The sequence below is a fragment of the Struthio camelus genome, chromosome 28 (genome assembly GCF_040807025.1).
Source record: "Struthio camelus isolate bStrCam1 chromosome 28, bStrCam1.hap1, whole genome shotgun sequence".
Taxonomy (NCBI): Eukaryota; Metazoa; Chordata; class Aves; order Struthioniformes; family Struthionidae; genus Struthio; species Struthio camelus.
This window is the reverse complement of record NC_090969.1, coordinates 1,352,304-1,370,832: the sequence shown is the minus strand read 5'-3', so window position 1 is coordinate 1,370,832 and position 18,529 is coordinate 1,352,304. Positions and strand designations below refer to the sequence as shown.

The 18,529-nt window shown below is 39.1% G+C and overlaps 1 protein-coding gene across 4 annotated transcripts in view; it reads left to right on the top strand.

The window, feature by feature from the left end:
• The window catches only part of DIP2B (disco interacting protein 2 homolog B), a 72,976-nt gene that overhangs the window by 15,909 nt on the left and 38,538 nt on the right, over positions 1-18,529 (top strand). For 3 of the 4 annotated variants that reach the window (XM_068921535.1, XM_068921538.1, XM_068921536.1), the window contains exon 2: positions 15,554-15,625. In XM_068921535.1, the coding sequence (XP_068777636.1) occupies positions 15,554-15,625 (72 nt within the window). Of the gene's footprint in view, positions 1-12,648; positions 12,738-15,553; positions 15,626-18,529 lie in introns of all 4 variants that reach the window. The other variant, XM_068921537.1, reaches the window with a different exon arrangement.

Genomic DNA, 18,529 nt, shown 5'->3' with positions numbered 1-18,529 from the left:
AAATCTTTCATCTCTAGCTCTGGGCTGTACAGAACTGGAGTGGCAAAGGAGTTGTGTTTTTGTGCTGGCTTCATCATTTTTAGAATATTAATATTTAATTTTAGGCCTTTTAAAGCTTTTAGCAGATTTGTCAGGCTTTCTTCCCTGTGGTGGTATACGTGAGGTCAACTTGAGAGGGCGTTCTGATTAACTTACAATCTGGTATGTGGCTTTATTTATTTTGATTTACGATTGATACAACTTTTAAGAAGCTCATCCTGTTCTGTAAGTAAATTTGCTAGATACTTAACCCTAAAATAAATCCAGCAGTTTTTCTGTCTCTTCAGCTAGGGTCTCACCAAGCAGATATGATATCAAATCCAAACAAGACTTTTCTTGCCTGTAAATACCAGTCTGTGCATTTTCCAGTGAAAAACAAATAGAAGACCAGCAGTCAGCTGAGCTGTGTGGGGAGCAGCAGGTTTCAAAGAAACCCTTAGTGACATGAACTCTACCAGCAGTTGTTTTCTCATTCTGCTTCACGCTTACAGTGAGGAAGTGATTTTGGGCTTCTGAATCTGGAAGTGATTTTGCCATGACAGAAATCAGTTCATGCTCAGTTCCAGCCCTGTCTTGCTCTCATGCAAGCAAATAAGCAATGCCAACATGAGTGTTTTGGTGTCAGGGAAGTGTTCCGCTTTCACTTTGTTAGGAGTGAAAAGCACTTATTTATTTACACTGCTGTTTTGCTTTTTAGAAGTTTATATAAATGATATTACATTTTTCCTGGAGAGATTGCAGCTTGCACACAAATATACCATAAAACTTTTACTTATCAGAAGTAAGTGTTTTCCTCTTCCCAATTATAGATATTTGTTCAAGTGAAGCATGCAGAATATGAGGGCAGATCTGATCTAAATCAGTTGCCTTCCAGTACATAAGAGAATTTGGTCTGAAAAACACTTGGAACTTGCTTAGAAATTGTGTTTTTTACTCTAACTGTGCAGCTGCCTTCACTACACAAGCTCATAGTTGTTTTGCGTTGTACTCGGTAAGTTCCTGATTAGGCCTGTACAGGGGTTTATGCTGTTCAGCTGACAACCCTCTGAGCTGTGACTGAATCCCACTTTGAGCTTTCTGAAATCTGGTGTTCATGATTCAAGATGGAAACAATAAAAGGGAAATGCAGTCAGCATTCTGGCCTCTGGCAGAGGCCGTTTTTGTTTACCAGTTAATGTTACTTTCCAAATGGCTAGTGTTTGCTGGGTCAGTTGATCTGTTGTTAAAAAGCATTTGTTTATAGTTAATTTTGTCTTTTGATTCTTTAATGCTGAGTTTACTAACAGGAATTTTTCATTTACCTGGTGAAAGCTGTTTCATTATATGTTTGTTTTTTCTTCCCTTTTTATTATAAATAAACCAAAGTGCATTTATTTCCACTGTATCAAATGTCTCTGGCCTTCATAGCAACAGTGTGTAGAAACATCAGAATCAAATAAAACAATTTGGAGAGTAATTGCATTTAGGTGTTTGCTTATCCAGCAAAGCAGTATTTGCTTGCTGTCCTGATATGCCAGGTGCCAGCTGTAAAATATGCTTGCTTTTTCATTGATATTCAGCTGTTGTATGTAGTTGGAGGGCTGACTCATTAATATTACAAGTGTCGCATGTATCGTTAGGGCCAGTCCCTATTCTGCAGTCCGCTAAAGTGATGGCCGTTTTGTTGGGAGTTGTCCAATTTATGCTTCAGGAGGCTTCTGTCAGCGAGATTATTAGGCCCTAATCTGTCTCGTGGTGATAGCTTTGCTTTTCCAGAAGGGAGGTTACTTTTGCATGTAGAATAGCCAGTACCAGAACTGGGCATTGGACTGTTGAGAGGATACCTGCTCTAATGAGAAGAATCTAATGTTTCAAAGAGGAGTGAAGTGCTGTCAGATTTTTCTGAGTAATTTGGAATATTAAAGCAGCTTTACAGAAACACCGGTCTAGATAGACCCAGGGCTAGGAAGGATTGTCAGGAACTTGGATGAGATGTTTTCTTAGCCTTTCTATGTAGACTTTTGCAGATATTTTATTTATTTGTTGTGTAAACAAAGCAGTGATTGTCCAAAGCTTTGTGTCATCTTCTGTTTTTTGTTTTATTCAGCGTCTATTCCCCACTGCTAAGATGCTCAGGCAAGGTATTTTGGAGTTGTTTGTTGTGATTACTCCATTGTTATCTTCTGCTTTGTTTTTCACCAAGAAAAAATCAACAAGATAACTTACTCTTGTGGATTTTGCTTATGTGAATGCTTGACTGGAAAATGTGATCTCGGAAACATTTTTTAACAAGTTTACAGTGGCAGATTTTATAATAAGCATATACAATATCTTGGAAGGCTCTCTTACTGTAGAAGACTGAACAAACTAAATCACATCTGTATCTGCAATTTCTTTTGTAAGCTCTTTTGTTCGTTTTGTTTGCCTTCTTTTTCTTTCTGGCAAATTGCTGACTGTGTACCCTTAAATAATTTTACTGATTTCTCCACACTTCCTTCCTTCTACAAGTAAGACATTTGAGAATTCAGCTCATTTAAACTGAAAAAGGAGATGTTGCACCCCTAAGGAGGCCATAGCAGGAAAACTCACTGCAAGTAGTAATTGTTTTTTTGGAGATAACTGGTTGAATAAGATCTTCCTTTCTTTAAGCCTGTTGGTGTAGGTTCAAGGACCACTGTGTCAATCAAGAAGGGATATTTACTCCCAGTTTTGTGACAGTATATTATGACAGTGGTGATGTACTGATACAAGGCAAGAAAAATGCATCTGCTAGGCTCCTTCCACTGTGGAAGGACTGCAATATCTATTATAATTGGTCTGAATATTGCAGTATCCTGCATAACCCATCTGGTAAATTGAGATCGACCATTCCTTCTCTTTATGCTAATAACATGCCTTTTCAACCTAAAGACAGGAAGGGCTACTTTGAACTAACAATTGTAAACCATTTTCTTTAAAGAAGTATTGGTGTGCAGAATTAGTAAGGGGGAATTGGTGTGCTGGTAGAGATCTGTATGAAGTAGTCAAGCTTAGTAGCTATGTGGTAGATTTGCTAAATGCAGCTGAATTGTTAAGCTGTGGTATGAGGATTCTGATGTTTTGCACATTATTTTGATCTTCCACACAGCTTAAAGGCTTTCATATAACAAGGATCTCACCACATCCTGCTGTGTCCAATGTCCTAAGAAAGTGCTTTGGAAGCAGACATTGACTCTTCTTTCGCATATCGAAAGATCTCCAAACAGAAGTCGTTCCTTGCACGATCTTTCTTGTAAAGAACATTGCAACTGACAGAATAATGGCTTTTCTTAGGCTTGTTGGTGACGTGCCAGCATGGTTTCCTTAGCAGTGAAATTCCTCAAGAAGCCATGGTTGCTGATGTAAACATAACTGAAAGCTTAACACAGCCTGTACTGAGTGCAGGGCCTGAAATCTGCTTCCTGTGCCATGCTGTACAGTTCATTTTTCTTCTGCTCTTTCTATTTAAATCAGGTTTCCAAAGCTTGTAAACAACTTGAATGGAGAGTACTCTTGAATCCAGAAAAGATGGTCTGGTCCCTGCATAAAGGAGCCTGGAAAGGCTCCTGGGCTTTTACACAGCAAGGATCACTCCATTGTGCTGTGTTCCAGTAACTTAAATATAGGTCTGTTTTTGTAGAACTGTATTTGGGGTGGGGTTGGTGATGTTTTAAATTACCAGGTGCAGAGCGGGTCTAAGGATATTTGACAAAGTGCAACTGACTCTTAGATATCTATCAGTGCTTCTGTTTCCACTAGTCAGGCTTAGAAGAAATAAAACAGCAAAATCCAGTAAAAGTTTAGTAGCTGCTCACCAACTGTCTCCTGTCTTTTTGTCAGGTATGCTTCTGGAATTTGGGAGTTTCTGCAAGTCAAATCATTAGTCTTACAGATCAAATTGAGGCTAGGTAAAAGATTAGTAATTGTATTATTTTAAGTAGTGGAATCCTACTGTGGTGACTAATACTGTTTAATGGTAAGTATTCTAGAGTAAGCACTTACTAATGCTGTAAAATAACTGTGGTTTGTGTTTCAGAATTGTGATTTTGCTGGGGGAAAGCAATGTATTTTGCTCTCTAAAGCAGCCATCATTTTCTCTGCTGCTCTTTTCCGTGAGACGGGAGTGACATCCTTATGAACATACACTTGGTTCAGGGCGGGAGGCAGGAGGGAAAACATGTAGCAATAGATGTCTTACCTCTTTACTTTAGAAAAATTTGTTCTTTGAATTGAGTTTTGGCTCTGTTTTAAGCACTAATGCTTTTATCAAGATAGCTTTCTTTGTTTCATCATGCATAACCATCGGGCTCATCCAGTTATGATTTCAGATAGCATTTTCCCATCTGGAAGCATGTAATTATTGTACTACAAGGCAGTGTGATGTGCCAACTGGGTTAGTGCTCTACTAGCATTGTGTTTAAAGGAAGATCGGGGTTGCATTTCCATATCTGAATACTTTATGATGAAAAACCCTTGCAGTATTTGATCAATAGATAGGGGAATAATTATTTTAACATCTTCTTTCTCCCATTCTCGCATCTTATTCAAGAATCTAGAGTTTAATTACAAAAACTAACTTCAGCTACAGTATGGTTGTGACCTAGAAGGACTGAAATAGGTTATATATCCAAACCGTTTTTCTGAACGGTGTGACTATGTGTTGCTGTCATTTCCTTTACATGAGGAAAATAGAAATAAATTCCCTTAACCAATAACTTTTCTAAATGCTGATCAGATGGGGAGAAAGTCTTATTTATAACGATAGGATGGAAACAGAACACATTACATTCCCTTTCCAAACGTAATTCAACCTTCCTTTTCTGCCATTGTCATAATGCTGATAGTGTCATTTACATGGCCATACCAGCAGGCATATCCCTTCTCATTGCCAAAACAGCTTTAGGAAAAAATAAGATATGCAGCACTAGACAGTGCCATAGCTTTCCGAGTTTAGGCAATGGAGTTTCCTTGTCCCAGAAACGGCCACCAGATGCAGCTAAGCACAGGCTGTTTTAAAAAATTCACTCTGAGCTGTTAGTTACCCAGTTTTTAATCAAATTTACTGGTGAGTTTACCATGAAATTCACCTCTTAGCCCACTTCGGTCCAATTACTCCGGAGTCCCTGGGTACCTGAGTTTTCTTTTGGAGTTGCATTAAACTTAATTCTAATGTTCCAAGTTTTGCTCTCAGGGGACTTTGCAAGAGTTTATTTTCAGGACACCAGTTAATTTCATAGCCTCTCTTCTTAGGTTAGGGTTAACTTGCTCTTAGTTGTAACCTGCATTCTTTCAGTAACTGAGTTCTTTGCTTTATTTTTGTAACTCATAGAGTTAAAGAACATTGCTGTAAGGGAAAAATAGTTTACATTCTGAATGTCAAGGATCAAATACTTATAAAGGATTTTTTTAATCACAGGCTTCTTTTCTACATTCTGGGTTAGCTGCAATCGGCTTGTAAATTTGCAAGTGTGTCACAATTTGGAATACAGACACAAAAGGAGTTTGGAGCAGGCCACGTTGTGACTTTTGTCTTGTGAGTGTGCCTCTGAAACCACCTTCAGTTTTGGAGAACCATTGAGAGGTCTTTTGGAAACTGACAATATACTTGGAGTCAGGTTTGGAGGAGGAAAATTACCTGCAAAGAACACCTGTGGCAGCTGGCTTATGTTTTAAAAAAAAAAAATTCTTCAGAGAATTATTAAATATTGCAGTTCATAAGCCTTGAAAGGTTAAATGATAGGAGTTACACACAAGATAAAATCATAATAATTTCTGTTTTAATCTCATCCCAGGCAGACCTACTATGGTAATATCCTAATGTTTTTGTGGCCGTGTTAGCTGCTGAACAGAAGGCTGCAAAAATATGATCACATTTCTTTGGGGGAGAGTTGAGAGGATGGATCCCTGGATGATTTAGTCCAAACTAAATACCAGAGACTACTTGGTTTCACTGAATACCTTGGACTGGAAACTGGTGTTGCAGATTGCTGTGGGTGGGGTAGAAGCTCCATACATCTGACTCTTAATCAATCACCGTGTTTTTCAGAGCCCCAGATCTTCACTGAATGTTGTTTACTGCAGGCTATGGTAAACCTAAGTGAAGGAATCATTTGACTTTCTAATTGTCGGAGGCTTTCTACATGCTTCTCAAATATTTTGAAGCAAGACAGTTCCCTTTGGATGCCTCTTTTTTTTTTTTTTGTTTTTCTTTCTGTGTTAAGAATAGGCTTGACTTGGGAAATCATCTGTCCATGCTAGACTATTCTATAGACTAAGTATATGCTGTTTAGAATAGGCAAAGAGTTTACTTATGAGCAATCTTTTGTAGTTGAGCTGGAAGGACAGCTCATGGGAGAAGGTTATCAACCCTAACTGTTCTAGTAATTCAGTTTCTACCTTGAGGAGGACAATGATGTAGGTACTGAACAAGTGCTGAATCACAGGGTTGTTACTCTTGCACTCTGTTTAGTCATTTCCTGGGAAACATCTGTTTGATTCTAGTGGTGGAGGGCTTAGGTCCGTGCCTTTGTGTGAAGGATTAAATAACTGTGAAATCCTGCTAGTGCCTATGATCAGGAGACTGGTCAGAAAAAAAGATTCTGCCTTCTCAGGACAGAACTGCTTCATCTGTGTGCTTTTTTGGGTTTTTTTTTTTTTTAATACTTTGTGGCTTGCTTGATGCTTTATTCATACTGAGAGTATAGTTGTTGTTAGTTCTTGCGTATATGTATGTGGTACTTGCTGTTTCTCCTCATTTAAATGTGTTGTTTTGGTGTAGCGTTAGTATTATAAACTATTAAGGGCTCCTACAGGGCTCCAAAGCCACATACTTCTTATTGACTATTTTTTAAAAATAGGTGAAAACACATCTCTTGAATAGATTCAGTAAAATCCTATTTTGTAACAAAGCTTTGGTTTTGTGCCCTTCATAATATTCAGAGGGGAAATGCATTTTTCCCCTTTTTTCCCCCATGACAAATTGCAGCTATTTAAAAGTTGTAGTTTTTTTCCAGTGCGGTGTTAGATGCAAGAGTTATTATTTGTATATGGAATTAAGCTATTTATGCTTATATGCTGATTTTATGGGTAACACATCATCTGGCTGCACTTTGCAATGTAATAGCTTATAAAATTGACTTTAATGATCATATTTTGCAGATGTTGGTTAGAGGTTGTAAGCAGAACGTTTATTTAGTGAGTTTATTAGTTAACTTAGAATTTAGTGATCGGTTTAAAGGTTTTCTTAGTTTTTGGAACCTTTTGGTAAACATACGTAAAGGTAGGTGTTACCCTTCCATTGACTGGTTTGAGTTGTTGGTATACAAGTGCACTGTCTCCTTTTGCCTCTGTGTAGGGATCTGAAGGGCGAAGTATCTCTGCCTTTTTAGTTGTTACGTATGAACGAGCCAGAAGTATGGCTTAAAGCTTGACTCTGTACTCATTTGAGCAACTTTACCTGGGGAAGTCCTTTAGAGAAACTGTTAACCGCTGAGAATACCAGGGTCATGCTAATGCTACAGAAGCCGTGCACGCGTTTATGTATGTTAGAGTTTTACTGTCTGCTCCAAAGAAACAACAAAAGTGTAGTACGTCTATAGGAGACAGTTTTATTTATGGTGGTAAGCTGCCAAGTATTTTTCAGCATTCCAGTCTTGTGAAGCCTTTGAGAGCTCATTTTGCTAACCCAGACTAATGTCATTTTCAGCAGAAATGGTAATAGGGTACCTTTTTTTTTTTTTTTTTTTTTTTTTTTTCCTATTTTGAAGGGAAGGGAAGGTTTTCAGTTGAAATTCATCTGGTGGCACCTCCTTTTCATTGGTCACTCCCTGGCCATACATACACACAAAGAAAACTGGGCTCTGTCCTTAGCTCACCCAGTTTGGTGATGCATCACATATGGCATCTAAGATTACTACCCGTAATACGTAGGCCCAGACGGGTGAATCAAGGACAGTGGATCATTTGGAGCTCTGAAATGCTGTTGTAAGATAAAGAGATTCTTCAGGATAGTTCTAGTAGTTGCATTTATTGTTTAAATATAAAACAACAGCAGCAAAATTAAAAAAGCTAACGGCACAGTAAGTGACTTGTAATAAAGTGCAAGTTGTGACCTTAAATGACACAGACCCCTGCAGTATGGCAGTCTGTCATTTAACGTTTGTATAGGGTAGACTATGCCACAAAAATCTAATCTTGAATTGCATTCTTTTGAAATAATAACTGTTGGAATTAAGAGTTTAATTTGGTAAAGCAACATCCATAAGCCTTTAGAATAGATTTTTGAAAGTGTGGAACAGAGTCCCCACAGTGCTGGAGCCAAGTAGACTTGTAGTGTGTATAAATTAATCTGGAGCTGATCTGTCTGCGAAACTTTTAGTACTGAAACTGTAGCAGTATAATGCTTGTGCTTAACAAATACAGCTTTGTAAGGCTTGCTGTTTTTTCAGTACCCTATTCATGTTCTTAATGGGAAAAGAACAGTGCTGTTAAAGGGAAACTGCAAAGCACAAATCTATTCTGTTTGTTTTTCTTTGCTATTTTTTGTGATATATAGAGTGAGTAAGGCTTTTTTTTTCCAAGAAATCGGTGACTTTTTTTCTAGAAGACAGTATAGTTGGAAGACCTTGGTATTGTCTTCAAACCTGATATGCAGCTTCACCAGACAGAAGGAGGAGGGAATCTTTGAAGCTGCGTCATCATTTGGCCTTAAACAGAAAGAGGGAATTGTCTAAACTTGTTTCCAACATAGTTCTAGCGCTATAGCTAGAGCCAGAGCGTTAGGACTGCAAGGCCATTTAACAGGTCCGCTCTGTTTGGACGTGTGGCTTCAGAACAAAGATTTAAATGTTGTCCTTTGGGTTGTCGAAGCCTGTGATTGAAGACATCCTAACTAATTTAAAAAAAAAAAAAAAAAGTGTAGTGACATTTGTTACTGAATTGCTGAACTGGTTGTTTTGATACCTAATTTCTGCATAGGCCATAGCTGAGACGGTCTGAGTGCCAAAGGAAGCATGCCCTCCTTACTTCGTGTTTCTCAAACATGCCACCTAACGCTTCCAAACAGACTTGAAAAGTCTTTGTAAATGTGGCATATAACAGAAGAACATTTTAGACTTTCAGCTACGCTTTTGACTTTCAATATCTCTGATTTGGTATCTAATTCTAGCCAAGGACAGAAAACACAAAATCTAGCTGTGCAAAACTAGGCTTTATTTTGTATTTTTTGAGTGCATTAGAGGTAATAGAACTATAGGGAGACCTTGCAGGTAATATGCACCTAGAGATCAGGCAGGAGAAAAGGGAGGGGGGGAACAAAGGCAAAACCATCAAGATAATTTATAAGCGAGAGCTCTGAAATGCAAATGCAGCGGTGATAATAGAATTTATTCTCCTGTTTTTATTGTAAGCTTATTACATTATTTTCTGTTAGAATAGCTATCCATGTTTTGGGGCTAGTGGATGCAGCAGAAGTATTTCTAGGATTCTCTGTTAGGTTAAAGTGCAAGAAAAATCAGAATTGTGTGTTGCTGGTTTTTTGTTTTTTTTTTTTTAATGTATACAAACATTTTTTTAAAACGCATACAAACTCGTTTCAAATTTGAATCTTTTACTTGATACAGTCAAGTATTTAGAGGCTTTGTTGGGGAGATGCTGTGCACTACGTGATCATTTTCCTTAATTTCTCCACTGTAGTAATTATGGTTTTGTTAGACAGTAAATGATTCAGTGTTCTCATTCCATGGGGGGAAGGGGAGCAAGGATGTTGAAAGAGGAGCATTGTCTGAGCGTAGCAGGATTAGCTGGTGTTACCACCTTGCACTGGTTGAGCACCACTGTTAGAAAAGATCATCAACTCTTAATTGCTAAAAAGCAGCCTGGCGTCACAGGGCGGTGAGACTCCTGACGTTTCAGGCTTCTATGTTGTATGATTTGAATATAGGTGTAACATCTAGGCTGATCAGTTGTGATTTGCTGGACTTCCTTCTGCCCCATGTAAGCCCACACCACCCTGTTTTGTTTTTTATCATTGCTGAGTTTGTCCTTTCTCTTACCCTCTCAGTAGTTGGAAAATGCAAATTGGATTTATATTATGAGAATCAATTCTAACTTTCTCTTAAGAAAGGCGAATCATATAAAAGGATATTCTGGTAAGCCTTTTTTGCATTTTTCTAGGCAATCCTGTTTCTCAAATATACACTTGTTTAATCATGAACAGGTAGGGCCTCTTGGATTTTATGATGGAGGTGTCTGCAGTGAGGATTGTAGTCCAAGCACTCTAAGTGAGGAAAGAAATCTTGGTCCTTGATTGAACTTGACCGTTTCTGCAAGCCACGTGTCTAGATTTATTTACCATTCTGACTCCACAGAAGAGCATCTCTTATGTATTTGCAGGATCTGCTGTGTCGTGTGAAGCAGAGTGTTTTTTTTTTAATTGTCTTTTGAAGAAACTGGTACAAGAGAGAAGAGATTAAATGTATCTGTAAGTGGAGGCTGAAAGAGGGGAACAGTATTGTGATATATAGTGAGAGGAGGGACTAATGAAGCAGTGCATCAAACAACATGTAATGGGAAAGGTGTTCTTTCCAGCATAGGTAAAGCGCTACCTACCACGGCCATTTTACTGCTGGAGGACCTGTTCTGTGAGGCTGCCTGGAGCTAGTCCGTCGAGTGCTGGGCAAATGAGCAGAAAAGTTCTGAGCTGCGGCTGAAGAGCCTGTGCAGGAGGAAGTTTCTCTTGCGTTGGGATGAGAATGATGCAGTTAACCTTTGTAATGGTGAAGGTGGTAGCAGAATTTTGCGTTGGTTGGGATGGAAAAAAACTAAGTGGAAGTGTAGCCCAGTAAGGAAAATGGAAGTATATGGGGCTGATGAACACACTTATGGTGGTTGAAGGGGGCTGTATTTACACTTTGACCTGTTTTTAACGTACCAGTTATCTCTGGAAGTTGAAGACATCCCTGCTCCTGAGCTGGTTGTTGCCATCACTGTAACAGGGATGTCAGCAAAGAATGAGTGCGTGTACCTGAGCTGCATCGGCCTTCAGCTTAGTTCAAAAGCATGCTTGTCTTTTTTAAGAAGAGATGCCGGACTTCACATGAAAGCAGGGCTGGTAATGTTATAAACTTGTTGTAGCAAGTTTTGCTAGAACTCTTCTGTCAAATACCTTAGCAGATGGTCTGTGGTTGTAATTATAAAGGGCCTGGAACCACTGCTCTTTAGAGTGAGCAGGTAAACAGGCCTTGGTGAATTGGGGAAAGTCAGTGTTGGGGGGGAGAGGATGACTTCTGAGAAACTGGGAAAGATCACAGTATACAGGAGTCTTAGGACTGGTTGTGGTGAGAGGATCTTGTCTGAAAAGAAGCTAGAGCTTTGCTTTCTTCTAGACAAGAATGCCCTTTCCTTTTCAGGGCCTCAGCATGTGGAGGCATAACCATGGCTAGCTCAGGATATAGATAAATGTAGAATGCAACTGAACAGTAACAGTTGTAGCTGGGAGAGGGCCAAAAGAATGCCTCAGCGTTAAGTGTTGTTGTTTGTAACTTCTTTCCCAGGAATGAGCAAACACTAGCACCATTTTGAAGCTAAACTGTTGGCTCTCGTTTGCTTTGCAAATGCTTTCTTTGTAGTGCTGTGTCTCCCATCTGTGCAGAGATGGGATGTGGTTATTAGGGTGCTGGGTTTTTTAGCGATCTGGAAGAATTTTGCACAACATATGTCACAAAGCATTGAATTTATGGAAGCAGGGTTGATAATTTACCAGGTTTATGTAGTAGGAGGGAATGGTTCTTGAGATTGCAGACCTATTGTCTTGGTTCTCTTCCTGTTGCTGTAATTTATGATATTCTGTGAGGAAATCCGCATTTACATTCAGATCTAGCCATTTCCATTTCCTGTCGATTGGTAGAAAAGAGATAGGGAGAAAGAAAAGTTTCTCTGTCTGTGTATCTTTTGGTTTCTGTCTCAGTAAACGGATACCAAATCTGGACTATGTAGGACTAGAGGGAAGAGGTTTTACACAATAAATTCATTCCTATTGTGCAGCATATTAAAAGGACATTTGCTTCCAAGACTTGTGATGTCAATTTAGGCATAACTCTTATGGTTGTAGTAATTGGATCATAATTTTATTGAGATGACTTTACACCTGTCACCCATGCCTTACGCACATGCTTTTTGCTAACGGTCTTAGTCCTCATGTCTGGCTGGAGTTCCCATTTCAGCTAACTGTATTCTACCTTCTAACTTGTGCTGGTGGCTATGCTTGAGTAAATAACTTTATTGTTTTTCTTTTTTTTCCCCCCTAAACTTTTTGTATGCTATCAAATGTTACATGCCCCTTCATGCTGAAATGAGGCCAAAATGCTACTGGGACTCTTTGAGCAGTGTTTCAGAAAGCTGTAAAATTGCTCCAGTGCCTTCCTCTTCTCTCTCCAGCCGAAAGCATCTGTTTCCAACAGCGGAAGATAGCTTTATGCGTTTGTTGATAGGGTAACATTAAGAATGAGTTGAATTTTAAAAGAACAATGAAAGTATTACAGGAGCTTATTTTGGACAGGCAGACACTTGTGTTCTACAGAAGTGAGCAAAATGTCTCAGACTTCTTTGTTCCAGCTGTGTTTTAGGTATGGAAGTGCGTTCTGCAGAGATGGTCTTGATAGGTGAATGAGTTTTTCCTCTGGTTGTTCCTGGTATTCTGAAGAGTAAGTAACTTTTTCATTCTCTACTGGCTAGCTTCACTTCATTAGGGCTAGTCTAAAAGTAAATGTTACAGTTTCTGATCTTGTAAGGCAGGTGGTCCAGACTGACAACCTATTTGTCAAAATAGTGATTGATTTTTACAGAGTCTATTTGGAAATTCAGCAATGGGAAGACGCAGGCTGCAGGGAAGCTCCAGAATTTTTCACCCTTATTTCTTTCTGTTGCTTGGCTTTTACTAAGTTGGAATTTTCCTGCTGTTGTCAAATAGCATTAGAATTTATTTTTTTTACTGGTTCGTTAGTTCATTTCGGTTTGCTCTGAAAATCCAGTTTTTGAGCAATAATATAAGTGATCTGGACCACGTCGGAACTAAGGCTGCAAATGGTGTTTTGGCCTGAGTTACCTTATTTTTCAGTGATGTTTTCCCATAACTTCAGATTTCCAACTATGAATCCAAACTGCAGGGCTTGCATTCCTGTGAGGAAGGTTATGTTCTGTTTTTTGGGGTATTAGTATGGAACAAGTGATTAGAAGGAATACTTTGCTTCCCAGTTCATAATGTGGAGTGTGGTGCTACTAGTACTTAAGTTGAAAATGCTAGTATTCACAGAATCACAGAATCGTTTAGGTTGGATGGGACCTCTGGAGATCATCTAGTCCAACCTCCCTGTTCAAGCAGGGTTACCTAGAGCATATTGCCCAGGATCACATCCAGGAATTCACATCCTAGTATTCCTTAGTAAAGTACTGGTATTCCTTAATAATTCCAACAATTTTCTGTGGTGGATGTTTCATTATATATAGTTTGCAACCACCAATGTCAAGAGTCCAATTAAATCTTGCAGAGAAATTAATCACAAAATAACAAGCTACAAACAAATCTGTGGGTTGGCTTATAAGGAGAAAACCCTTCCCTTTTCTGTGCAGGTTGGTTTTTCCTGAAGTGGCAGTCACCCTGGTCTATTTGCTACCCAAATGAAAGTGTGGGGAACAAAAATTGCCTTTGCAGTTATTTTATTCTGAGAGAAATCTCAGAAAAGCTTGTGGCTATAGTAGCTTACCCAGTTGGTTTGAACAAAACGCTATCCTTCTAGTGTATGCTTTGTGTAGCTCTTTTTTGAAGGGGTAGTTTTCTTACACTGGCAGCATACCTTTCTTATGAGCCGGATTAACTTAACCGAGCTATATATTGCAATCAAGCATTGAAATTAGTGCTTTGGCTGGCATTTCAGTGCTTCATGGACATTCTAGTTTTCTGTTGCTGGATTTGTTTAGACTTGCAGGGGCCTGACTCAAACAGTAAAAGAGGAGTGAGGTAAAATTTTGTGCGCAAATGCATGCTCTCTCCTAAGCAGCATAAGTATCCCTTTCAGCTTTGAGACTTTTAGTCAAGGAGTTCTAAATGATTCAGAGACTTGATTATCCAGTGTAAAGGAAGTGATTCCTTCCTTTTCCAAACATTTGATACTGCAAAACCACCTTTATAACCAAAATGGCCAGTGAGTTGGAATGTTAGCAGGGATGCTGGGCTATGTTGGGAGGCTGAGAGCCTAAACTCTTCATCACCTTTCTGATGTGACCCTCTAGATCAGGCTGAAAGCTTCTGGTAAAGAGATGCCGTACAGTAACGAACAGAACGATGAGCTGGGCTGTTCAATATCTAATATGCTGTTGCCTCATAATAATCAGGCTCCTGACAAAGAAAGCATGCCATATATGATCACTAGTTTCTTCTATAATACAAATATGGTCTCAATTTTAGCAGGTGTCAGTACTACTGAATAATTCTGTTTTCTTATTGCTACATATTTGATCACTTCCAGTCTTTTGACCCCAAGAGGGATGGTGTTACAAGTGCAGGTCACGCTATGAAAAGGTTTGAAATGCTGCAGGGCTTTTTGTTTTAATCCCTTCAAGGTTTCAGTCTTTCTTGTGGTTCAGATGTAATGTGAGAAATTAAAACAAGACAGCAGGCAGATGGTACATCTCTGAGGTCAGACAGACTAGTTTAAAAAAAAAAAGTGTTTATTTTTTACTTTATTCTAAAAAAGTTTATTCATTAGTTTATTCTAAACTAATGTTTATTCTCCTCTAGAGTTTTTGCATCTGTGGAACTCAAACATCTATCTTCTGAGTGATTCTCTTAGTTGGCAATCAGTGGAATTACATCTATTAACAAGTTTTAAAAAACACCCCACCTTGCCCCCGTACGCTTACTTTCACTGAATATCAAGGCAGGCATGATTAAAAGTCTGATTTTTCTGGATCACAGGGTGTGCTTGCTGGGCGATAGTCTAGAAGTTGTCTCTGTCTGTCCTTGTCTGGTCAGCTCAGTTTTCTGCAGTGCTCTAAACAGTGTTTCCCTCCTGCAGTGGGCCTACTTTATTTGCCAAATGCTGTTATCAGTTTGATTAGTTTAAGACTCTGAATTTGCTCCTTCCTGTGCCTTGTTCTTTGGGAATTATTCTATTTTGCTAGCATAGTTGGCTTTGAGGTTATGGAATATTTTCATGCGCTCTGAGTTTCCCTTTTTAGGTTTTCATTGCTCTGATATTCCATTTAGATAGCTATGCTGATTCAAATTACTGCGTTTAAATGGTGTAGAGTGCATATCTATAATCCCAAGGGACGTTACAGAAATTCTGTGATTTGGAGACTTTGAACTCATAAGGTACTTGCATATATTTGGTCTCATGTTTTCTTCTCCATGTGTGTTGATATGTTCAGGTTAAACTTTCTTGCCACTGAAAAGAAAACCAAACAAACCCCCAACTAAAAAGTGAGGGCAGTAATCTGACTTTTCTTTTGTTGGTTTTAGGGGACATCACACAGAAGGGGTATGAGAAGAAGAGAGCAAAGCTGCTGGCTCCGTATGTCCCACAAACCCAAGGTAGGAACTGGTTTCAATTAGAATAATAATTTTGCATAACTTTGACATTAAAGGGAACCTGTGAAATGTCTGTGGAGTGGTGGAGCATTGATATTTCATTTGCTAACTTTAAGGCATTCTGTTTTGATACGTATTTTCTTAGCTATCTTAATAGTTGTATTGTGGTGGTTGCATGGATGCCATGAAGTCATGGGCAGTAGAGCATTTTGCGTCTGGTTTGCTGGATCATGCTGAATTCCAGGGATTGCTGAAAATTCCAGAACTGGTTGGTGGGTCTCAACGGAGCCTATGTATTTCAACGCTACTTATGCTGTCTTTATCTCTCGCATACCCAAATCACTTCCTACTTCCTTGTCAGCTGACATGTCAAAGGCTTTGAATCGATCATGAAGTGTGAGGCCCTCGAGAATTATGCTTAAACTTCGTCAAAATGGCTTAACTACAAAGTTGGTCTGTACTCTTAATATCTTCTTTGAGAAACGTTAGCATTTGCATAATTTGTTAGCTTATTTTACCTGACTGTGAATTCATTTGCTTTGCTTACATCTGCTTCTTTTGGTTCAAAGATCCTTAGCAGTAGGGCTTGACTCCATGTAGGTTAATTATATAAAACTGTAAACTGTAGGATGAGAGTGAAAGCATGTCCAATAATTAATATGCGGATGCTTACCCCAAATAATCGCAGTACTGATGCGCTGAGATGTTTAACCATTAAAAGCTAATGGGCCTGGCTTTTGCAATTTGAGAGGTGAATGATTATGACAGGCAGTCATGACAACTTACTGTAATTTACTGCGACTGAACAACCACAAAAAAAAAAGGCTAAAGTTTATTGATTGACCATCAGCACTTTCTCTTGGGGGAAAAGATCATGTACTTCTTTCTGCCGAAATTGCAGCAGTTCACTTCAGGCAATTGCTTGAGGAACATAAAAGAATTCTGCCACTGTCATGTGGTAGCTTCTGGGCTCTGCCACTCCGAAACACTCAATGTTTGCATTTTTGGTCTTCTCCATCCCAGCTGTTTCTCAACTTTGTTTTGTTTGTATATTCAACAAATGCTGAGCCTTTTTGTCTGCTGAAGCCTTCTGCAAGATTCTTATTGCCACAGTAGGTGCTTTATGCACGAAAGAAGAGTGTATTCTGCCTAGGCTAACGTACTGAAGGTAGCAGTGCAAGCAGAAATTGTATTTTAGCCTTCAGCTTTGAGATTTTCTTAAACAGCATTGACGACTGGAAACCGCCTCCCTGAACCAGTGATGCGATAGGAATCTCTGAAGACTGGGTTGTTTCCTTTGTATCAAATCTGTTGTTTAAAGAAACCAAAGCTAACACCTATGGCTAATCTCTCATAGTCTTTATAGGTAGATATTCGTTAAGCAGGTCTTACAGTCTCTCAGTTCAATGTGCATATCAGTGGTGAACTTGAGCCTTAGGAGGAAACGTGGACCAAGCCTTTCATATGTGCAGCTGCCTGCTTGGCAGCTTTGCTTTTGTTGTGGAGTCCAGTGGAGGCTAAAGCTCTGCAAGTTGCTTTTCATTTGTCAACATGATCTTGTGCCCCTCATGCCTGTCACTTTGCACGCATGTTTGGTTTGTTTCAGAAAATGTTGTTTAATTAGGAGGAAAAAATGTTTGGCAAGACCATCTGTGGCCCTGCTACTTTAATTGTCATGCTTTTCAAGGCTGCAGAATGAGCTGAAGTTTAGGAGGAAACTAGAGGCCAGTAGCAGGTCACCAATTAAGATGGCATTTTGACTGCCGTTCTGACTCGGCCCTCCAGCTTTTTATGTATCCTGTATTCAGCTGTCCCCATACTGGGGAATCTCCAATTGTAAAAATCCTGTTGAAGTCATGCATGAGGGATTAAGAATTAGGTCACCTTTTTAATGAGCAGAAAACCAACAGGAAAATATTTACTCTTGGCATTTAGTGCATTATATTTCTCAGAGTGCCATCCTAATGTTAGCTAATGTATTGTCTCCATTTCATAGATGTGAAATGAGACAAAGGAAGGTATGATGACATGTCAGAGCAAGTCAGGATTATAATTCAGGAGATTCTTATTGCGAAATCTGTACTCCATTCACATTGCCTCTGGGAGCTTGCCTCGTTATTTTAGAGGTAAAGCAACAATGTTAATTACCTAAAGATACATCTTTTCCTGGTGCAACATCCATTTTTGTAAATGGAACTTACTGAAGTGATGGCGCTACGATACCAGAGTTGTTGTTCCTCTGTTATGTGCTGGCTGCTGCACAAAAAGATTTTGAAGAAAGTATTTTGAGAAGCTTCCCAGGTTGTGCATATTAACTAATGCTGCTTGCTTCACTGTTGCCTGGACCAAAGCATGCTTGTCTCATGTTGTGCTACTGACTAACCACTTACAAAAGGAGGAGAGGGGGGCACCCTACTGTCATGTCATCATTAGTATCTTTCTGAATGTGTAACTCTAGCTGAATCGTGAGCTTCAGAAACGAACAGAGGGTCTAGATGCTTTGAAATGCTGCTTTTGTTAGAGTAAATCTGACATTATCGAGTTGTCCTCAGTCAGTTGTTAGTGGGGACCAAATACTTTTTATGCCTGTCTTAAAAGGTGTAGTGCAGTGGTATTAAAACTGAGAGAGTTGAGTGGCCATGTTTTTGCTGTGTGAGCTCTGAGGAGAAACGTTCACTGAAATGTCCTGAGCCACTGGTGGGCCTGGTTCGGTCTGATTCATACTTTCTCTTTGTAGAAACTTGCTGTATGCTTGAATTCTTTCCATTTTATTAGCATAATGGTAAGCCATCAGGTAAAAGATGGACTATGGAAGTGTATTTGAAACGAAATTTACAAAGCAATCTTTGCATATAGCAAGGTTAAAACAGAGGTATTTTAGGCTAGGTATGGTGAAAATTTTCCTGA